The 23,793-nt window shown below is 42.5% G+C and overlaps 1 protein-coding gene across 1 annotated transcript; it reads left to right on the top strand.

Annotated features, from left to right (window-relative positions):
- The first annotated feature begins 1,284 nt into the window (after nt 1-1,284).
- Nucleotides 1,285-22,759, top strand: greb1l (GREB1 like retinoic acid receptor coactivator). The gene is made up of 33 exons (XM_070918755.1): nt 1,285-1,324; nt 4,848-5,007; nt 5,630-5,803; nt 6,063-6,239; nt 6,430-6,606; nt 6,752-6,901; nt 8,029-8,151; nt 9,265-9,402; nt 9,527-9,643; nt 10,227-10,364; nt 10,755-10,940; nt 11,225-11,524; nt 11,638-11,766; nt 12,389-12,523; nt 12,940-13,140; nt 13,312-13,492; nt 14,101-14,290; nt 15,156-15,280; nt 15,405-15,747; nt 16,160-16,275; nt 16,762-16,994; nt 17,087-17,652; nt 18,016-18,121; nt 18,255-18,401; nt 18,541-18,680; nt 18,879-19,040; nt 19,164-19,368; nt 20,444-20,609; nt 20,712-20,933; nt 21,022-21,163; nt 21,271-21,471; nt 22,094-22,232; nt 22,596-22,759. Exons 2-33 carry the CDS (start codon nt 4,851-4,853, stop codon nt 22,757-22,759), a joined length of 5,850 nt encoding a protein of 1,949 aa, XP_070774856.1. The 5' UTR covers nt 1,285-1,324; nt 4,848-4,850.
- Nucleotides 22,760-23,793: the final 1,034 nt, after the last annotated feature.

The following is a 23,793-nucleotide window of genomic DNA, read 5'->3' as shown; positions in this document are numbered from 1 at the left end:
CCTTTGTGGTTGAGATTCATATCCTTTGTGGGAACACCCAGTGGAAGCATGAACTTGTGTTATGATGTACTTTAGCTAGAAGAGTACATTTCACTTGATCAATCCTGTATTGAATTCTGATATAATTTTCTTTTATCTTAAACAAAAATTTCAGTAAGCATTTCACTTCCCCAGAATGTGAAGGAGCACAGGATTCTGTCTGACATATTGACATTTTTTACTCTTTGATTAGCTGTATCAAGCTGGCTAATCATTCACAAAATAAGGTCCAGTGTGGTCAGTAAATGCAAGTTGAACCAGTTTGTCTACACTTGCTATTTGAAAGGACTTGGATCCCAGACCAGCCTCCCCCCTTACAGAACAGCACCACACAGTCAGGAGTGTTGACAGGGTAGATTGTGACAGTCAGTGTTTTGAAGGGAACTTTGCTTGAGCTATATCAGAGCCATCAGAGTGGCCAAACAATACTTTGTCAAAGGGTCAAAGTAACTGGCACATCCTTTCAGAGCAGAGTGACTGTGTGCAGCTACAAACTAAAACACCCAATTGTGTTTTATGAAAATAGCCCCGGGGCTGCAGTATCACATAACGCCTATTTAGTCTCGGAGTACAGCGAGTACATATGTCATGGTTTGATCCACTCTTAATGTTTGAGTGGCCGTAAGTGCACCCATTCATTTTGTGAATGGGCTTGTTCTTTGTGGTGACCTGTAGTGCCGGTCTGTCTGTGGCATTCATGTTTCAGCGAACAGTTGACGTTTTTGGCTTTCTTTACAATGGTACATTACCTAAACATTGTTTTTTATCTTGCAAAAAAATTGTACACATTACTACAGTCGTAAAATTCTTGATACAAGTAGAAAATGAAACTGCTAATGGACTTAGTCTGGAGTAGTTTATTTCACCTGTTAGTCAAAAGATTGTTTTTTCATCATGTTTTGAGAGTGTCTTTTCAAGAAATGAGTGTCATGTTGTCTCCGTGAGGCTGATTTCTTGAAAATCCCTGTAATGCAGTGGGAAAACATGCAGTGGAAGCAAGAAGACACTAAATGAGTTTTTAATGAATTGAGATTAACATGGCTACCTAACCTAACCTAATCTAACCCCAGTATGCCACAACATGTCTTTCAGAACATATAAAATGTTTCATTTGTGTTTCTTTGACAGTGACACTCTGTGATCTAATTAGAGATCTCCCTGCTCTCCCCCAGGTCTTCGAAGCGCTGAGTGAAATGTCTTTGCTGAAACTTTCCGCTGAGTGGTAGCGATCCAGCATGTAGCAGAGGTGAACAAGTCGCTTCGCGCCTGGGAACAATCCGACAACGTAAGTCACCATGTTTTTAATGCACTGCTCGTGTGTTGTCGGCTATTATTTCAGAGTGCCCCGTGTTCTCATATTTTCTCTGTCTTGGTCCTCTCAAATCCGCTGAGTGAAGATTAAACTAGTTTATTTTGACCTGGGGTCACATTCATGCAATCTGTTGATGCCACCCAGGAGCTGAGGAATGGTCTTGACTGACCATCTGAGAGGCTGAGAGGCCGTTTTAAAGTCACCGCTCAGTGACATGAACAGCCCCTTTTAGCCTTTAGTCTTTGAACATAAAACTGTATCTCCCCGGTAGAGTCCACTCATTATGTTTAACCATCCATCAAGTGGACTGAAGCCGCTGACTCACCTGAAATACCCCCCTGCCTCTACAATTGACCTTAGCAACCACCTGAGTCACACCCCAGAAACAACCGTTAGGCGACCTCTGCCACACTCACGCTTTGTTTTAAGTTGCGCAGGTGATAAAAGGTCACTCTCTGTGTTCACCTCCGGCCTGCGCAAGGTTAATGACAAATCTGTCCGCTGAGGCCTGAGGGTCAGCCAGCCAAAGAGGCCTCTGGAGGCAGCGGCTGCTTGAAAGACGCCCTCAGGCACTCATTTTCTTTTCTTTTTTTACCCCCTCCATCTTTGTTTCTCTGTGCAGCCACCTTCCTCCATCAGTTAAGCAAGAAATACTCTAGCTTCATTCTGTTAAGCTTCTTATCTCTTTGACAGCACCGCCAGGCATTGTTAATCTTGTCTTTTGTCTGGGTTGGTCAGATTCCTCCCCAGGAAGGTTGTTAGGTAAACACGGGGTCTGGAACCTGTCCAGGCATGGGCAAAATGAAACCTGGGAGGAGGAAGGCTGCTCCAACTTTATTCCCACCTTTCCCATTATTGACAAAATAAAAAGGGAGGGATCTGTGTGACCAAAAGACACAGTGTATCTGTGGCTATTGATTCACTGACTGACATATTCAGTGTGGGGTTCAGACGAACAGTACAACTAACCATCATTGATTTAATTGCTGCAAAGTTCATTTTTTTATTTTTATATGTGTGCGTGTGTGAACAAGCAGCCACCTCCATGTTGTTTGTGATGATGTATAAATTAAGACATGGTTACTTTCACAAGTATGCAAGATTTTGACTGGAAAATACGTTCAGGAATTTTAGAGATGAAATGAGAAGTCAGTTAACTTATTACCTTAATCAACAGCTATTTATAATCGATTAAGAGTTTTGGTCCTTTTTCGAGCAAAAAATCCAAATATTCACTTTGCTGCTGTTCTTTGTCACATGATAGAAAACTGAATATCTTTGTGTTTTGGACTGTTGGCCGTACAAAACAAAACATTTAAAGACCTCACCTTGTGATCTTGGCTGGACGTTTTTCACTACTTTCTGACATTTTATAGACAACTAATCTATTAATTGAGAAAATAATTGGCAGATTAATCTAATGAATCCCAAATTAATTTTGAAAAGTAGTTGTCATTAACTAATCTACCAATCTAACACATGATTGTTTTTTCATTAAAAAAAGAATCATACCTTTCAGTGACCTATTTTAAGTGCTAAATAGCTTAGATTATTCCAGTTTTGTATCATGTTTTCATTTAGCTAAATAGCTGCGGCTACATTTCTAATTCAGCCTTTGTGCTCTTTTGCCCCTAACAAAATAAATAGTTTGTAAAAGCTGCTGCAGAAGCATGACATGCAAATAAACAGCCTTGGATTGTAGATTGTAGACTAAAAAAAGTCTGGGGTTATTTATCACTAAACTCTGAGCTCAAGTTTAGGTCAGTTATACAACTGACTGTCAAAACTAAAGATACAACACATAACCTTGTCATGTAATTGCTTCAACAGCTGCGCTGTTTTCCCAAACAGCTGAAGTGTTCAACCTGGACCTCCACTTGGCTGCTCTAGTGTTGATGAACACTGGCCTGCACCAGTCAAATGTAGTCCAAGGACAAATATGGAGGGCATTTCAGGCCAAACTCATGTGTCAGGAAAGCAGCCAAAACTCCCTGTATTTTCTTTTTCAGCTCTCCACCCCACGCAGTTTGAACACTCTTGATTACTGGCTTCATATTAAAAACAGCTCGAGTGAAATGTTATGACAAACTGGAAAATGGGAGTTTGAGTAGGAAGCTCCATTGTGCAATGAATGGACACCATGATGTAGCACAGCCATTGGTCAGTGCTGCTTTTTCACCACATTTGGAGTGCTCTCTGTCTCTCTTTCTTTCTCCCCTCTGTCTCTTTCTTGTTCTCTCTTCTTTGAGACTACATGCTTAGCCCTCAGTCCAGCTGCCACCTGCCACCAGAGAGCCAGCCAACCTCTGGCCCACACAGCCGACCCCGGCAGATGTCCCAGAGTGGACACTGGGGTGGAGGGGGCACGGTGGCAGAGCAGACAGAGTGACACAACAGACAGAAGGAGAAAGAACCAAAAAAAGATAGGAAAAAGCCACTGGCCTTGGCCATTATGTTTGGGCCGACATAGAGAAACTGTGTGTGTGTGTGTGTGTGTGTGTGTGACTGCAAGCACACATATGCTGAGTTATTATTCTCAGTTATTTAGTTCTCTTATTATTTGCAGGAGCCTCTGGTAAACCAGACACAAGTACACACACATAGGGCTGCGACTAAAGATTATTTTCCACCATTGATTAATCTGACAATTGTTTTCTTGATTAGCCTTTTAATAGTTTGGTCAATAAAATGTCAGAAAATAGTGAAAAATTCCCAGCAACAATTACCCAGAGCCCAATGTGACGTCTTTCAATTGTCAGTGACAGTCCAAAACCTTAAGATGTCCCGTTTACTATCATATTAGTCAAAGAAAAGCAGCAAGTCTTCACATTTGAGAAACGTTTTGAAAAGTGAAAAGTTTTAGAATTTTTGCTTGAAAAATGTACATAGATGAACTAATCAATGAATCAAATCCCTTCAGGTCTGCACATTTAAGATGGAAAAAATACAACTAGGGTTGGAAGACATACATCTTAGTCGACATAGCAGATCTGCACCTCCACTAAAATAAAACTACGGTGTTGATTACAGTCATTGATAAGCTCGGACTGGTCTGTCTTTTTCAGCTGCTTGTAGTGTTTGTTAATATAAAGCACAGCCATCAATAGTGTAAAACCTCTCCTCACTGTGACTGCCACTCTTCTTTTGTAAAGTGTACACACATGATTACTTCAGGTTTATATGTACACATTCATCTGGTGTTGCGCTGGTGTTAAATCTTATACTGAACTATAAGACAGTTCCTACACTGGAGGCATCTACAGCTTGATTCATTAAGCATAATGCTTGAAGCATAAACTCCAGCTGAAGGACTTCTAATAGACAATCCTTACTGAACTGATTGTTTATACAGTAATCAAACAGTTTTCATCATGCACTGTTTGATATCTAATTTGTGACACCTTATGGAAGAATTGAATCCATGAATTGAGATAGACAGTACCATGACTGTGCATCTTTTGCTCATCGTCCTGCTCATTTCTCCTTGCTCCCACAGATAATGGGGAATTCGTATGCCGGGCAGCTGAAGTCTGCTCGATTTGAAGAGGCTCTCCATAACTCTATTGAGGCGTCACTGCGCTCTAGCAGCGGAGATCCACAGCCCATCTTCACACAGCTCTACCTTGAGCCGGAGCCGTATTCTGGTAACATGGAAGGTAGGAACCTTGCAGGAAACAGCAAAACAGGATCTGGTTTTAAACTGCATTGGGTTTATAGGAAAGGCTTCCCATTTCTTTACACAAATACTTACTCAAGAACTGTTTAGTTTCAGGTTCACTGAACCTTTAATTTATGTCATTCTTGGTCTAAAAGGCTGCAGTAAAATTAAGTGATGCATGTTTGTCATGCACCTCTGGTTTACATTTTACAGTATATGAAAGTGACAATTTATCTACCCAAATTACTGACACGAATATTAAACACCAGTTTGATGGGTCTTTATTTCTTAATAATTTCCTAGGAAGTTTATTTGAAATTTTGAAAATGTTATTTGGTAACAGCTCCATTTAAACCCACATAAATGATAATTCATTTATTATTAGTACTTTTCATTTATGTGTAATGCTTACCTTTGGACAAATGAAATATTTTTGCTGAGTAAAAGTCTCTCTTGGTTACTGTTCCCTTATTCGCTATAGTTCCCTATAAATAGTATCAAAGTACATAGTTATTTCCAGGAAACCTACTAGAAAATTCTTAGGAATTTATGGATTACGGTGTTCCCCTTAATTCTAATCCAGCTGTAGTAAAAATAATCTGATTTTAAATGTCCTTCAGATGTGAAGTCGAAAGTTGACCTCCATGTTGGGGAGCCGCCAGGCCACGAGCTCATGAATGGCCACTCTTCCAACGATCTGGAGGAGTTGGAGGACGATGAAGACTCAGACAGCAGCAGCCCTCCACTTCCCTACCTGCAGGCCCCTGCACCCGATGGCTGCTGCACGCTGGACGGTAACCCCCATACCCAAAATAGCCTTGATTTTGACTGTAAAGACATATTTATATTAAAGGACAAAAACTTTTACTTAGAATGAAATACAAATATTAAGCTCATTATTAAAGATGATAGAATTAAAGAAGATATGATTTCGATGTCTTTGTTTTCATTACTTAATATATAAATAAGCTGTCAGCTGGATCTACCCATCTTTCTTTCTTCAAATATCACATCTGTTTCTTCCCCTGACGGAAAAAAATCCGCCCTCCTCAGGGTTCTGTCAGGCCGGCAAGGACCTCCGCCTGGTCTCCATAGCAACGGAGCCCATCGAAGTCCCAGCAGGCTTCGAGCTGGTCGGCGCCAAGTCTCCCGGCGTCCCTGAGCACATCCTCGTGTGCGCTGTGGACCGCCGCTTTTTGCCTGACGAGAATGGGAAAAATGCACTTTTAGGTCAGTCTGTTCCCATGGTCTGAGATAAGAGTGAAGGAGACAGACAGCTATCAGCATCATTTTAAATTCCTGGTAGAATGAGAACGCTCTGTTGTTGGCCTCTGCTGCTCATACACTGCACTGTAAATGTTTGCAAATAATGTCAATATATAATAATACAATAATTCCATTTTTGTTACATTTCTTCCAGGTTTTTCAGGAAACTGTGTGGGCTGTGGGGAAAAGGGTTTCAGATACTTCACTGAGTTTTCGAACCACATCAACCTGAAGTTATCCACCCAGCCCAAGAAGCAGAAGCACTTAAAATACTACCTGGTGAAGAATTCTCAGGGTGCTCTGTGCAAAGGACCCCTCATCTGCTGGAAAGGTAAAAACACCCCCTAAATCCCAGCTTTTTAATTCTGCCTCCATATTACACTTCTGTCTTGCAGTGCACCACCGGTCTTATATGTTATTCTGTGATGATGTGCTGTATGTCACAGTTTTTGTCTTTCCTCTCTCTGCCTTCTCAGACTGTAAAACCCGTCAGTTCTCCAGCAGTGCGTCGACGTCCAAACCCAGCTCGTCCTCCTCTCTCAGCAGTAAAGAAAACGGAGGCACCAGTGGACACAGCTCCTCTCCCTTTTCCCTCTCAGGTGAGACGGCACGCGGCACAGATGCATGTATCGCAAGATTTAGCAATCAGGCTGACATGGATTAACTTCTGTGCAAGATGATTATACATATATAGATATATGTATATATTTCAGTTATTGCTGTCTGTTGGTATATGTTTTATATTGTTGCCATAGAGACAGATGGTGATGGCTAAGCCCTGAAATGTATTAGGTGAGCATAGTCTGGCACTTGAAACACTACACTGCATTCAGATGTTGATGATAAGTCAGTGCGTGACAAAGAGGAGGCTTTGTTGGTTGGGTTTCATCTCGGGAATAACCTTTTCACCATATTCTTAATTATTGTTATTATTAGCAGTGGTTGTTGCAGTATCTGATGCCATGTCATATCGTAATATTTTAAGGCTAAAAAAGAAATTTCATACATTTGAGTAACATACTTCTTTACAGAACACAAAGATTTTTATCATACGAGGTCATGTAAAAACAGAAATGTAACAACCGTGTAATGTAATAACGATGTGAATCATTTCTTCAGGTAAACCAGTAGCTAAACGTCACATGACTATGACACAGATTCGGCTTCTCTTTAAGGAGATGTTGTTATTCTCTGACCTCTCACAACAGGAGTGCCTGTTCCCTCTTTGATTGAAAGAAGCTCCTGGGCTTACGGTATTGATTTGTTCTGAAGCTGGAAGCTGCCTGTCAGCAGAGATCTCACACATTAATGCGTTAGGCAGCTGAGCTGTAGGGCTCGTTTTTGGCATAACTCTTACCTCAAATCTCCTGACTGCAACCTCCGGGCACATCCTGATCCCAAAGAGGTCGCTGACACTCGCTTAGAGATCTGAGAGGTCAGACACACAACATGCACTTCTCCGCCTCCGCTCCAAACAACTATTTATCCTGAAAGGATTAATGAAAAGGAGAATTATGGTTTGTTTGTATTGTGCAGTGGACATTGGATATAGACACAGAAGTCTGTTAGCATTTGTTTGATACATGAAGGCCAAATGTAACCGAATGACCAATCAGGGGAACAGTGGGCGTTTGAGGCTGCAGTTTGAGTTTTGTGCTCTCCCAAAGGTCGGTGGACAAGAGAACATCAGGCACCAGCATGACAGGGAGTTGGTGAGTGTTATATGTACTTCATCTTTTGTTTCTACCTCCAGATTCTCCGCCCACCAGAACGACGCAAGCAACCTCTGTCTTTTTCGGGAGTCAGGACCTCGGCAGAGACTGCAGTTTCCTCAAACCTCTGGCATCTACACCCGGAAACAAGACTCTACCAATAGGTGAAGCTCTTTTTCAGTACCTCTGTAGTTTCATGTTACCTTTGGTAATTTATTTACCCTCTTCATTATGCTTCACTTTGGCTGTATCATTAACCAGGATTGATGATGCAAGAGACACAAGCAATATCACACCACATAAATTTTAGTCACACTCCCACGTCCATAGTTGCATCCAGGCTTTGACACTGGCGAAAGGGTTGCTTAGCTACAGATTTTTTTTTTTTACGTGGTTCAGCATAAGGCAGATGGAGCCGTGGCTGACCATGGAACCAAGATTAGCATCTCCTACGACCTGCTTAGACACACACACACACACACACACACACAAACACGCTCAAATAACATGTACACACAAACACATGCACATGTGTGCGCTTGTATGTACACACTAATCAATACTGAAGGAAGGAATGCTGTAATGACTTTTTAAGGTCTTGCTATCCATTAGCCTCTTTACAAGGTTGTGATATTGACAAGCAAAGGCTACAAATACCAATCAATGTTTCAGCGTTTTGCAAACACAGTGAATATGAGATTGGAAAATGTCCAATCCGGTCATTGGCCACAGATGTTGATGTATAAAAATAAACCACTGTTAGTACTGACTAATTTTCATATATTACTCAGCCTCTGCACATAGTTACAGTCGTGAAAATATTTTTATGTTAACATTTTATTTATGTATTTATTAGCCCTTAATCAACAACTATTGAATGGAAGCATTCTTGGTGCCCAGAGGATGAATCGTAATTACGTTGGTGATCTAATGACTTCTCCTCCATCATCAGCGCCATCATCAGGCCAAAATTTCAATTTGTCCAAAACTGCAAAACTATTGGCATTCTCAACAGCCTCAGCTGCACGTTGTTAGCATGCTAAAACTCTACACTAAGATGGTGAACATGGTAAACATTACACCTGCTAAACATCAAATGTTAGCATTGTCATTGTGAGCATGTTAGCATGCTGATGGTAGCATTTCGTTTGCCTACATACAGCCTCACAGAGCATCTAGTGTGTAGACATTGAATAGATAGTATAGAGTAAAATATAAAGTCTTAACTATCTCTTGTGTATTTATGTGCATGTGTGTGTGTGTGTGTGTGTCTGTAGTACCCACAGCTCTGCGGGTGAACGGGCCGACTAATGGTCTGGGTGTTGATGGACGTCCTCCCTTACTGAGCCCCTCTCAGGTCTCTTTAGGGCCTCAAGGTCAGGGGTATCGCACTGCTGACTTAGCAGACAGTCCTGGTAAGTCCTTCTCTCTGAAGAGAAAATAAAGTCACATGTTTTTAGAAGCACAATATGTTACACATTCATTCTTTTTTGCTCTATTTTCTGTATTGACGTTGTTGTGTCTGCATTTGATGTTCAGTATCCTCCGCCATGAATTCGGGTCCTCCAAAGAAGCGCCACCGGAGCTGGCATCCCAGCACGTTGGTACCCGTCCCACCGACAGCCGTCCCTGTGCCGGCCATCCGGCCGATAGTTTGTTCTCCAGGTCAGTTCCTGAACCCAATCAGGGCGGCTCTAAAGGAGCTAAAATGTATTCTACGCGAGTCAGTGTGAGATGGGTTGTAAATTGACCCTCATGTGTCTTCTTTGTAGCTAATTTAGCAGAAGTGTGTGCCTGTGCCCTAAGGAGCATAGGCTGTGTTGTTTATAACCCCCTACACACACACACACACACACACACACACACACACACCTCCCCTCCCTCTGGTTTGGGGATGAGTATGCCACATCCACATCCCTGACGTTCTCTGGTTGTTAGGGATGATTCACTCAGCATCTCCATGGAGATAGAGCTGGAGATTTTGTTGCAGAAATTATTTTAAAAATTGCATGATTGAGGAAGATTTCAGCCACATCATGTAATTGTGGTTGTATGTACTACCATCATTTCAAATAAATTGTCTGCCCTGATTCTTCCTCTTTCATTATTACTAACGTTTCTGTGACCACAGCCACAAATATTACTGCAGTGTTTTCTGGCTATTGTAAAACACTAATATGTTCAAATTTAGCGTATGAAGCAACTTAGCTGTACAGTAATTCCTTTGTTTTCCTTCCAGGTTCTGTGTTAGGAGTGTCCTCTCCTCAGCCACCAGTAGCCGGAGTGATTCAGCCCCAGCCCATCACCGCTGGGGAGACGGTCATTGTCCCCGACAACCTGCTCAACTCTTCGGGAGTTCGCCCTGTCATCCTCATTGGTATGAGCTTTATTTCAGTGATCTGCTCCTTCTTAATACTGCAAGTTAAAGTATCATCCTGCAGGGCAAATGTCCATCATTATAACATCTTTGTGTTAATGTTTCAACCATAAAAAAAATCAATTTGACTAAGTGAAAAGATGAGTAAAGTGAGTCACCACATAACATTTTTGATTAGTTTGCCATTTCCTGGCTTGTCACAGCTACATTGTGTACCTGTGCCAAAATATGAAGTGTCTAGCTTATATATGTATATATAATAACTGCTTAGCTTTAAAAGTTTTGAAAGTTTTACAACTCAGCCAAACAAATATTAAGTTGCTGTTACTGGTTGTTGTCCCATATCTCTTGCTCCTATATGTTTTGTCTCAAGATAACTTCTCTTTTCAGGGCATGGCACTTTACCTTACTTCTATGGGAATGTTGGCGATATAGTGGTGAGCCCCCTCCTGGTCAGCTGCTATAAGAGCAGCCAGCTGACAGAGAAAACCCTGGAGACGTTGGGCCTCAACAGCAGCCAGCTGCTCTGTGTGGAGACAATGATTCTGCTCACTTTACAGTATCTTGCACGTTTAGGTAAGCAGCAAACACAGACTCACATACGAAAAAGCCTCACTGTCACTGGTATTTTCACGGACATGTTGTATGTTTGTTGCTATCAAGCAAACAGAGGTAGATGACTGGGAGGTGCTGGTGTCTTATTTAATCAGAAACATGACATATCTAACTGTTGTATATTTTGTTACACGTAAGCTTCAATATTCTGCAAACTCCTTGTGAGTGAGGCAAACTAAAGGACACCCTTCTAGGAAATGGATGATCAGTGGTTTCGGGTTTTCATGTTAAAGTCTTTCTCTCAGGCTCGGAGCAGATTCCTCTGAGGGAGGAGCTGGAGCAGATTGTTTTGAAGGCCATGCTATGCTGTCCCGGGGGTCCTGCCATCTCCCCGTCCCAGCTGCCCTGGTTGGCTCGGCTGGAAGCCAGCGTCTCTGGGGGCAGCGTCCAAGTCGTGGTTACCCACAACTCTTTGGGAGAGGGCATCTCTGAGTCACTTCGTTCTCTCAGCGAGGGTCCTCAGCACCAGCAGTGCCTGCCCACCTATGTAGTCATTATATGTGCTTCGAAAGTGAGCGGCAACGAGTTCTGTGTGCTTGCTTTGGGTGAGTGTTGCTGAAATCATCTAACCTGGTTGTAACCTTATTACCTTGACCAATCTGTGCACAATATGTATGTTAAAGTTGTAATGTAATCTTAACACATGTGTTGGAAACAGGAAAGTACCAAGCACGGGCCTTAGCTGAAGGCATGCTTACAACCAATGAGTTCCTGAAGGAAATCAGCTACGAACTCATCACGGGGAAAGTCAGCATCTTGGCATCTCACTTCAAAACCACGTCACTAGGTGAGTGACGCTAAGAAACAAGATTAACTGAATGTTTCCCACAGCGTTTTATGATGAAGGTCGGCTACCTTCATTACCTTTATTTGGAATAAAATATTACAGCTGATGCTCCGTTTCTCTCAGTCATCTACTAACTAAATCGATCTCAAGACAAGTTGGGTCAATAACTGAGTGGCTTACAACCTCTGATATCAACTTCCTAAGGGAAACTACGCAGTACGAGTAAATAGTTGATGAAATGGTGTAATGTTTTCTACAAACCATCTAACTTGCCATTTTAAAAGTGTCATCATTTGTTTTAATTAGGTGAATTATTTAGTATGTATGCATTTCATTTGACATTGCAGACACCTTAGTTTGTACTGGCTGCAAAACAGCAATAACGAGGCTATATCAATATGTAACATTAATGAACTGTGGCTCTGCTGTGTTCTCTGAATATTTTGTAAAAGAATATAATCACTAAAATAGAACAGAATCCCTTTAAGATGACTTGTAGATGATAACTGCAAAATGTTTGTGTCTATGTTTTACAGTGAATGAACTCTACATCAAAGAGAACATTTGTGTTGTAGCAGCTTGCAGCTTTGTGTGACTATGGTGACTGGTTGTTTTTTTTTAGGGGACAATCTGGACAAGCAGCTGGTGCGATACCAGCGACGACGGAAGGGACAGGTCATCCAGCCCTTTCAGGGCGATGTCACTGACTACATCCACTCCCAGGAGGCTGCCAGCATGTCACCACCATCAGACAGAGGTTAGACTGCTCTTCGTTGTACTCACTGTCTAAACTGAACTGGCTCATCTGCCAGGGGCAGTTATTTTTCTACATACTGTAAATCAATATGTTGCTGAGCCCTGTGGTGATTCATCTATGCAGCAAAATTTACTGGTGTCCCAGTCACATGTGCGCTTCATGCCTTAATTCCAGACCACAGCCACATCCTGTTTTATTCAGAAATATCTCTTTTTAGTCAAAAGCTGTAGGTTTAACTGTACTGTAAGCAGCAAATGACCAGATTCTCTGTCAATAAATCACAATAAATTCATAGCACTGTTTGTCACTGGTAGCAATCTTCTCCACATTTTAAATGTCTGTGTTGCTTGAGGTCATTTTTATTTGTTGAACATTAAAATGACAGCTTGGCTTTCTCCCTCTTTATTTTCCTGTAGCGGAGATGTTAAGTAAGGTCTTTCAGATCCATCCGACCCAGCTGAGCGTGGCTCGGAGCCTCCTCTCTCAAGTCTGCTCCATCGCTGACTCAGGGACGCAGAACCTCGACTTGGGGCGTTTTTGTAAAGTGGACTTTCTTGTTTTGGTGCCTCCATCTCACATTCTGGTACACCAGACGGCACAGCGCATTCGACAATCAGGTTAGTGTCCAGCACCAACGTCAGTAATAAAGACTCAAGGATGACTCAGATGGTCAGATTTTAAACTTTCAGAACTTTCCAATGCAGAGACTTAAAGTTCAAGAAGTGTTGTTTCACTAAGCTGTGACTACAAGATTACATCAAACATGAATTCGTCATTTCTTTGCTCAGGAGTGCTTGTGGACCTGGGAATCGAAGACGTCCCCTCAGCCCACCAGAAATCAGATAAGTACGTGGTGCGTCTGGACGGTGAGGTTCACGCCAAGATGGAAGCCTTCATGAGGAAAGTCAAACAGAACCCCTACACTCTGTTTGTCCTCATTCACGACAACTCACACGTCGACCTCACAAGGTAAGACGACTCCAGAAACACAGGAAGTTACGGTTAAACATTCTGAGAACGGACTTTATTTTGCTTCATTGATAATCTAAAGCTGTGTTAAAAGATGAGTTGTTATGGCTGCAAATCTAGCCTTGCCCCTTTTATACACACAATTAAATATCGAGAGACGAGAACAGCTGCAAGTAAGTGAAAACAAATACAGCACAGAGTATGTATTACCTTGACTTTTGTAGGTCAGATCATTTGAGACCCCTGTTTATGTCTTAGGGTTCATTTTTTGCTGGATTTGTGTTGATGCAGTTTGACATTTGTAGGCATCTTGTGGTCTTGTTCAGAGATGGCTGCTACTGCTGCCAGCTGCCAAGATCTTCTGCCTGTTCCAAGCCAAGTTTTCACTGCCAAAAACACAAAATAGAGCACTTCCTGTTTTCCAGAGAATTTTACTTGGGAATGACCAACAACACACTGGGCAGTTAGCACAGGAAACATAAAAGCCTTAGTGAACCATGTCCGTAATTAAGTTGTTTTTTGTTAAACGTTATTAATAACTATAGTACGATTTGGGCAGGAATCCAAAATATCCATCACAGGTTTCAAACACTTTGCTCCCTCTCCAGCGCTCTGTCAGGCTCTGTGTGCCACGGGGAGCTGCAGGGGTTGGCTGACAGGGTGGTGAACTGCAAGGAAGTCCTAGATGCCATGAACCTGCTGGTCCTGCAGGTCAGCTGCTTCCCGTACACACTGCAGACCCGCCAGTCCCGCATCAGCATCCACAACGAAGTTCACTGGCCCTCCAGCGAAAGTCTGGTGAGTATTATTTTAACACCAAAAACCCCAAATATTCTGATGTCAAACGACACACAATTGTAAAGAGGCACAGTTTAGTGAAATTCATAATGGGATATTTTGACATCTGAGCTAATTCATTTCTAAATTTTGTTCAATTTCAACTTTATGGCAGCATGCAGAGGCCCTTTTGTAACAGCTGTGGTTTAGCTACTCCATCTGGTGGACTTAACCTGCACCTGGAAAGGGAACTTGAGCATTACTGACTTTTGAGACATTCAATAAGATATCTTTTTTTGTGTTTGGCATTTTTTCCTTTATTTGACGGTTGTAGAGAAAAAATGACAAATAATAATATTTAAGCTTGAACTGTTCATTATTTAATATTTTATTCCAGGAGTTTCAGAGCAGAGGAGGGGCGTTAAGGTCCTGTTGTTATATTGAATGTGCATAGATATAATATTCAACATAATATTGAAGTATCATCTGAATTACATTTTTTAGAGCAGTTGTTCCCAAACTGAGTTAACAGGACAGCAAAGGAGATTAAAACATTAAATTAATTTAAATTAGTTTCATTTTTCAGACACCCCTCTAAGCTTTGCTTTTTTTCTTGTGAATTATTGCTGCATAATATCCAGGCTTCTAAAAGATTACTCAAATAATAATTGCCTAATTTTAGAGGATAAAAATAATGATGTGAAAGCATTACCTCGGCTTTCAGATCAAGCATCATTCAATGAGACTCAAGTAAATTCTGAATGTTGAGCAGTATAGTGAGTGTTTAAATGGAAAATGAAGTTAAAAGAATTGACATTTAAGAGTATGCCATGTTCTTACCGTCAACACTCAGTCAGGTATATTTTTATTCCAGCAGGGGGAGCAGTCTCCTAATGAGTTGCTGTACTTTGGCCTGAGGGACTACAGCAGCTCCCTGCAGTGGGGCGTGGCCAGCCCCATTCTGCGTTGCGACGATGCGTTTGAGAAGATGGTCCACACTCTGCTGGAGAGGTCAGCGTGGTGTCATCACTGAGAGGCCATTAACACAGAAGGCTGTTGTCAAACATGTGTGTTTTCTGTCTGTGTTGATAAGAGGCATCATAATCAGTTATATCTTATCTATTTTGTGTCCCAGACATCCGCACCTGCACAGCATGGTGATCCGCAGCTACCTGCTGATTCAGCAGTACACCGAGGCCATGATGGCCCTGACCTCTTCCCCGTCCCTGAGAGACCACATCACCCCAGAGACCCTGGCCATGGTGGAGGACTTGATCAACGCCCCGAGCAGAGAGGGCTCTCAGGGCCGGGGCCACATGCTGCTAGTTCGAGTCCCCTCGCTGCAGCTGGCGATGCTGGCTCGGGAGCGACTTGAGGACGTGAGGGACAAACTGGGGCTCCAGTTGTGCTTCGCCGTGCTGCTGGGAAGCCCCGCCTCCGAACTCAACTTGCCCAGAAACTTCACCAACCGCCTCAGGGTGAGAATGACACGAAACCAGAGTCACATGAGGCATTTCTTAATTGGGTTTTCTACGAAACGTGTTCAACATTTATATAACAAAGTTACTGTAGTTCATTCAGGCAAGATGCGTTAAGCAAATCAGATCCACGAGTGAAACACTCAAGTTCATGAATGTTAGAATAGATATCAGGGTTTGAATGAAACTGGGTTTTTACAGACAAGGAATTGTATTTATTTATTTTTCTCAGACTTTGTTTTTCTTAGAATACTGAGATCTAATCTCAACCCTCATTTAAACCACCATGAGACTCCACCACTATTTAATATCAAAGTCCAGAATCAGTCCAACATGCATTATTGGTCTATTTCTAAATGATACATACATAACTAAACAGTGAAAATGATGTAATAATTGTGTTTTGCTGTAGGCGTGGAGAGGCTGTGAGAATGAAGACTGGGTACCGCACACTTATGAGGATCTGGAGGGGCTGCCCTGCATCGTAATCCTTACAGGGAAGGATCCTCTTGGAGAAACTTTCCCCAGGTAAGCTCATGCGTCACAATACCCCGAATCAGAATTCTTCATGGAAAGTATAGTACGTTTACTTTTAGCTCATCTATAATTCCTCCTGGTGTGCCGTTGCTTTGTCTTTTATTCATCCTCCATCCAAGTGTTGTTTTACACGTCTACATTCACACAGTGTGTTGTCTTCTCTACGAGAGAGGTCCAGTTACGTTTTGTCCTGCACCCAGTGTGTCAGTCCTGGGTCAGCATCACTAGACCCTGTTAGATTTCTAACAAAGGTTAAACTTTTATCTAATTTTCGATACAATTTGGGACAATCTGACAGTGTACAATTTACAAATAAATACATTTCAGAGTAAAATGCATTTTCAAAATTAAAGATGTGAAAAACATGAAAATATATATTAAAAAAATATATATGAAAAAAAAATATATTAAATGAAAATGAAAATCCAAAAACACCTTTTCTCAGCAATAATCTTCTTCACACTTTTACTCTCCTAGGTCTCTGAAATACAGCGACCTGCGTCTGATAGACTCAAGCTACCTGACCCGTACAGCCCTGGAGCAGGAGGTGGGTCTGGCCTGCACCTATGTGTCCATGGGTGTGGTCCAGGAGCCCAAAAAGGCCATGGCCCCTCGGGAATCAGATGGAGAGAAGGCCGCCATCAGCTTGAATGATGGAGATGAGCTAGAGAGACCTCAGAGCAACGGCAGCGCTGCAACCAGAACCTCTGGTGAGTACTTCACTGGGATACTGAAGTTAGCATTTCACATTATATACAGCTATTTGTATTTATCTCTCACACCTCTTCATGTCTCCACTCAGGCTCTTTTGCAGAGAACGGTGTCAGTTCATCTGACGTTGCCGACTATTTCCAGAAGCCCTCCACCTCCACGTGCCCACCTGAAGGTGCTGTCACTTCGGACATAGGCACAGTAACACAAGGGTTCAAGCAGGAGTGCGACTCCTTGGGAAGCCAGATCTCCTCCAACCCCTCCAAAGCCTCCAAGGCCCCTTCCTCTCTTTACTCCAGTTCCTCCTCTTCCTCCCCCTCACCGTCTTCTTCCTCCACCCAGAGGCCCAGCCAGTCCACACAGTGCGGTCGAGACTCTAAGCCCGCTCGGGTGTCACCGCGGACAGTCATCATGTCGCGGGCGGCGTACAACCTGCTGTCGGGGGAGTCAGGGAGTCAGCTGAGCTCCTTCTCCCTGCTGCCTCATGCAGATGTGGCCTGGAGCAGCCCGCTGAGGCCCCTTATCACTCCCAACCTGCAGGGGGCAGAGCAGAGCATGTACTACCGCCAGTGGACCATTGCCAGGCAGCATCACGCCGATTATGAAGCTCCACCTGTGACACATCCACGACGCCTGCTACTCAGTGGACCCCCACAGGTAACAAAACACTGCTTCCTCTATAAGTGCATCATCCACTGTATGTACATATATGTGAATTTGTAAAATGTTTACAAATAGAAAATTAAGGGGATGAATGATGAACTGAGATTAATATGGGCTTTATTTTAAAATAACAAACCTGATTTGCTATTATAAGAAGTTATTTCAGGAATACAGTGATTTTTAATCATTTAAAAATTATACTTCAGAAGAAATTCTGTTATTTGCAAATGAACCAAAATGTCTGAATATTATTGCTCACTCATTTTTGTTAGTTTTAAACTGTGAAAATAAGATCATAAAATGTCAAAAGTGTAATTTTAACATTACAGGGATGATTTTGTTTTTGTCCTTTGCTAGGTGGGAAAAACCGGTGCCTATCTGCAGTTTCTTCGTATCCTGTTTCGAATGCTCATCAGACTGTTGGAGGTAGATGTGTACGATGAGGAAGAGGAGGAGGAAGAAGGTGAAGATCATTGGGACTCAACTGACCCATTCATTCTGATGTTTTTAAACACACCACAGATATAATGAGAACTAAATGTGAGATTGTGTTCTTCATGGTGGTTTTCATCTTTTCATGTTCTTTTCATCTCCAGAAACATCAGAGGTCACAACTCCAGTAAATACCCAGTGGCCTGACATTGAGGAAGTTCGAAAGCTGCCTTTTGACCCCTACCCCCGGGACCCCATGTTCAGGAAGGCCAGCCCTGTTTACTCTGACAAGATGCCAAAGTACTTAAGAGGTCAGTAGAAATATGCAAACACACACAGCAGTCTCTGAGTTGCCACTGTAAATACAACATGGATGTAAATGTAATGTTAACTTAAACAAGCTTATCTCAAAGGAGGAGTGTGAACATGTTGGATTTTTGCCATCTGCAGATTTTAAGCAAGAAGGAGAGAGCCAAAGACCAGCCAAACGAGCGACCAAGTCCATACGTCTGAGCAGGTTTGCTGCCCACAATGCCTTTCACCACTGTGAACAGTGTCACCACTACTGTGAAGCAGGCCCAGCCACACAGGTGAGTACAGTATACAGGCTAACATCAAACATTGTCTGCTGCCGTGTTTAGGCTTGAGTAACGTCACTTATAGATGCACATACATGTACCCTAACCTGTCAAAATACTTTGACACTTGAGAGCTTGAGAGCTTTTTACTCACTGTAGTCGTGCTTAATGGTGACCTCTCTGTGTTAATAATGCATGTGTGTGTTGCAGCTGTCGGAGTGCACCTTCCATGCTTTCACCTTCTGCTCGTCGATGCTGGGGGAGGAGGTCCAGCTCCAGTTTGTCATTCCCAAAGCCAAGGAGCAGCACTTTGTTTTCAGTCAGCAGGGCAGCCATTTGGAGAGCATGCGCCTGCCTCTGGTCTCCAACAGGGTTAGTTTACTTTATCCATGTGGGAGTATTTGTGTTTCTGTTTGTGTGTCTGGAGAGGGTGGGTCACAACTTTATTCATTTTGTTTTAACTCTACTTTCTTATTTCTCCGTGTCTGTCTCTAGGACCCTGATCTGTTAAAGAGTCCAATCTTCACCCCGACAACAGGACGCCAAGAGCACGGCCTGCTCAACATTTTCCATGCCATGGAGGGCGCCACTCATCTGCACATTCTGGTGGTCAAGCAACTCGAGATGCCCCACTACAGGAAATACTGGCCCAACCACATCCTGCTCGTCCTGCCGGCTATGTTTAACAATGCGGGAGTTGGTGAGCAGCCAAACAAAACTTTTTTTAACCTTTCCTCTTCCTCCGTGGATGCACCAGTCATCCCGGGAACTGTCTCATTTTACTACAAACAACAAACTTATGCCATCAGGATCATTTGAAATATGCTATAATCACATAGAAATTCTACACATAGTGGCTTTAATCAAATCAAAATAGACCATTTGGTCACACAAACACAACAAACTAAATCTCCCTAAAGTTTGTCAGATATTTTAAAGGTGGACTTAAATAAGGTTAAAGCTGCCGTGTCAAGTTTTTCTTGTAAACAAACATAAGCGATGTTTACATTCAGTGTTTCTCACCCAAATGCATTACCTGTGTCCTTGAGACCTAACAATCACGTGGACTGTATTTCCTTCCACTTGCAGACTGGATTTTTTGGAATATTTCGAATCCTGCATTGTTTACATCCACATTTGTTAGCTTACAGTTAGCTTGCAGTAGCGCTCACTAGTGGTCAGAAACTCCACAGGGCACCTTTAAGTCTACGTCTCCTCACTACTCATTTCTCTGCTGATAATGAGGGATTTATTATAGTGAGTGAGCCACCCTGGTCATATATTTATTACAGTCAGTCACGTTTGTTAACCGGAGGTAAAAGGTTAAATGTTGTCTTACCCAATTGGAGAGTAGTCAGTAGTCTGATTTGTAAGTAAGCCAATGAGGTGTATGACCTGGCTGAAATGGGTGTAACTAAACAAAATTGCTCCCAAATAGACGGCAACAGGGTTCAGTGAGTTAAAGAGATCATTTAACCTTTTACCCATTTTGTTTGAGTGTCAACGTGGCTGCTAATATTTCTGTTCAGGATACACCCAATACCCTTTGTGCTGTCTATAGAATATGCATTTTCTGAACTGCAAGAGTTCACTAGTAAACTTGTAATGCATACATACACTATGCAAATGTAATGTTCAGCTTTTAAACTTGATTTGCAGTGCTTATTACGTCCTGCAGCGCTGTGTTTTGGTTGAAAGGGGAAGGGCATTGTAGGTGTAAAAGTTTTGAGAAAGTATAAATGGAAAATTGACACATGCGCTCCCATCTGTTGAAGGTGCTGCCCGCTTCATGATCAAAGAGCTGTCATACCACAACCTGGAGCTGGAGAGAAACCGACTGGAGGAGCAAGGTGTCAAGAGGCAAGATGTATGGCCTTTCATTGTCATGATGGACGACTCCTGCGTGCTGTGGAACATGCACCGGCCAGCAGACAGCAGGTAGTAACTGTTTCTGTCAGTTCATTCTAAAATTTATTATGGGAAATGGGTAAAGTAAAGTTTTTTAAAAACATTCTCATGTTTTTGTATCTTTGTATCTCTCAGTGAGACATCAGATGGAAGCTTAACCAACGTGTCTCTGAAGATGGTTCTGCAGCATATGGAAACCACTCCGAAGATCTCCCTATACTCAATGTGCGGTACGCGCAAGTGGAGCGGCAATCTGGCCCGCAAGTCCCCCAGCCACCCCTTCAGTCGGTGTCACCTCCACGACTTTGTCATGCTTAACGTGGACCTGACGCAGAACGTTCAGTATGACCTTAATCGGTAAGTTAGCAGAGAATCGAATCAGTCAGTCACACATTTGGTGATTTGTACAGTGTCTTAATGTTCTGGCTTTGCTGTTCCTGTGCAGGTATAGCTGTGAGGAAGTGGACTTTAATTTAAGGGTGAACAGCAGTGGGCTGCTGCTGTGTCGCTTCAACTACTTCAGCCTCATGAAGAAACACATTCCAGTTGGGGGAAACAAAGACTTCCTGGTCAAACCTAAACTCATGGTGGGTGTCATGTTCGTGTGCCCATTTGTAAGTGGAATTATAGTGAATTGATTATAAAACACCATCTAAAACATAAAATACTAAACTGCTTTCTTCTCTCTCTCCAGGAAATAGAAAACCCCACCCCAATCAGTCCGTCGCAGTATGTTTGCGCCCCAGACAGCGAGCAGACCCTCCTGGACGCCCCGGCCCAGTTCCTGCTTGAAAGGTTCCTGCAAAGCTGCAGTCACAGACTGTTTCCGAAGGCTGTTCATAACAGAAACAACCCAGTTCTGTCCATCGACAGCTACCTCAACATCAGCCCGGAGGTAAGAGCTCCCAAGTGGTTGCAGTTGAAAGCAGGAGAGGAGACTATTAGCATCATTCCTTCAACTTAAACCTACAGGAAGACTTAACGGCCTACTGTGAAAACCTCTTTTGGGATAGAAGTCAAGTGCTGTTGTGCTCCAGACATGCTTTCATATATTTCTACATACTGTACTACTGTTTCAGGGGAATCTCTAATGTGTTAACTATTACAAAAATAAGGAATAACCTGCTGACTGAGTTTATTTCAAATGTTTTAACCTACAGAGAAAAATATTGTGCGATTTCACCATCTGTTTAGCTCAGAACATTGTGACCCGCATCCACACACACGTGCAGTGAATGCTAACACTGCATATTTGTACTTTACATTTGTGCACAAGAGGTGATAACTGTACAACTTCATTATATGCATACCTAGACACATTTCTTGTGTTTGTGTTTTCTCTTGTAATGGAAATAAATCATGATGCACAGTTGCACACAATGCAACCTATAAATCTGCTTGCAAAGACGCCCCTGATATCTCCCCACAGGGATTATTAAGGTTTCATAATGATTATTTCATTCATTGTAACCTGAAAGATATGCACTTGCTGTAACTTGTTGTATGTTGTGTCACAGATTTCTGTGTGCTACATCAACTCTCGTCCACACTCCACCAACCTGAACCACCAGGGCCTGCTGTTCAGTGGCCTGCTGCTTTACCTCTGTGACTCCTTCGTCGTCTCTGGACTGCTCAAGAAATTCCGCTTCCTCAAAGGTGACTCATCAGTGTAGTCGTAGTTATCGCTACTGCTTTTGTTCTACTTCAAGTTATCTTACCTTACGGTTGTACACACAGTGTTGCCATCGGGGCATGTCTATGAATATATTCTGTATGTGTCTTTCTGTGTGTGTCGACGCATTCTTGTTAAACCCATAAGTCGAGAAAAATTAAAGGTAGAAACATTACACATAGACCATCATATATGTATTACATGTGCAGCATAGAGTAGATGATCTGATTAGGTATGGGTTGTTGCTCTCAAAATATAATACCGAGGAAAAAATGAAGACAAACAAATCAAAGGCTTGTTTCTCTGTACTCTGGTTCTGATTTGTTTTACCTTGATCATGTCCACAGGTGCCACTCTCTGTGTGATCTGCCAGGACCGAAGTTCTCTGCGTCAGACCATCGTCCGACTGGAGCTGGAGGATGAGTGGCAATTCCGCCTGCGGGACGAGTTTCAGACGGCCAACTGCAGTGAGGACCGGCCCCTCTACTTTCTGACAGGCCGCCATGTTTGAACCTGAAACATCCGCTGCCCTGCTGCAGAAACACAATCAGAAATGAGGAGAGATTTGATTCCAAACCAGCCAGCAATCACAATTCTTGCCATTCCAGTGGAAGGTCAGAAGGTCAGTAGAGATCTGAAGTGCCATACAAGTGGACACATGGCCACCTAATATGGCTTTCCCTACAGCTGTACTACCACAGTGCACTACGCCTGGCTCTGAGGAGGGTCAGTGCATGTTTTAACTCTTGCTTATAGCTGAGCTTGTCTCCACTTGAGCTTGTGTCCTACTGAAAAAGACTGAAGAAGAGCTGAAACTGAACTCTATTTGCTTTGTTGTTGTATTTTGCAAAAACGGATGCTCTCCGATCAATGATGTGACTATTTGAAGATTGTATGTGTACATGGACATTGACTACAGTATGTCCCATTCTGTACATACGCGTTTATCTCAGGGTTTTAAAGGGAGATCACTTAAAGGGGTAAAGCTTTTCTCCGAGTTCACCGTGTTTTTCTTTTGGCATTAATTTATGTTGGCACCAAAGACATCCTCAGCTGCCCCTTGCCTTTTCCCTTCGCTTTCCTTCCCACCTGCTCTGCCTCTCAAACTCCACGAATCTCATCTCTACAAGAAGTCAGCTCACTACATTTCTGTAATCAAGCATTTCAAATTCTACTGTAACCCCATCGGGATTCAAATAATAAGCGACTATTTGAGCTAGCACATTTACACCACAAATGGGGAATCCTTTTCTCTTGTGCCTCTGCAAATATTTTTGTGGCATCGATAATCCCTCTGTTGAGGAGCTGTGTGAGCGTGGTTTTAATTTCCAAATGACTTTATTCACAACGAAAGAAAAGTACAAGTTGTGTCCTTTCAAGAATGTAGGATGTTAATGTTCTATTATGGCTTGAAAATACAACCATGAAGCCGGTCTGTTGTCCAGAACAGACTTATCTGACTTGCCACAGGGTTTTACTTTCACTACGTACCTGTTAATGTGTAATGCCAATCAGACGGAGCAGCAAAGAAGTAATATTAGTTTA

The sequence above is a fragment of the Enoplosus armatus genome, chromosome 14 (genome assembly GCF_043641665.1).
Source record: "Enoplosus armatus isolate fEnoArm2 chromosome 14, fEnoArm2.hap1, whole genome shotgun sequence".
NCBI lineage: Eukaryota > Metazoa > Chordata > Actinopteri > Centrarchiformes > Enoplosidae > Enoplosus > Enoplosus armatus.
This window is presented reverse-complemented; position numbering and strand designations above follow the sequence as displayed.

Coding starts and splice junctions, on each gene's coding strand:
- greb1l (XM_070918755.1), top strand. CDS start 4,851: ATGGGGAATTCGTATGCCGGGCAGCTGAAGTCTGCTCGATTTGAAGAG. Junction 10,365..10,754: donor TCGCCCTGTCATCCTCATTG/GTATGAGCTTTA, acceptor TTCTCTTTTCAG/GGCATGGCACTTTACCTTAC. Junction 11,525..11,637: donor GTTCTGTGTGCTTGCTTTGG/GTGAGTGTTGCT, acceptor TGTTGGAAACAG/GAAAGTACCAAGCACGGGCC.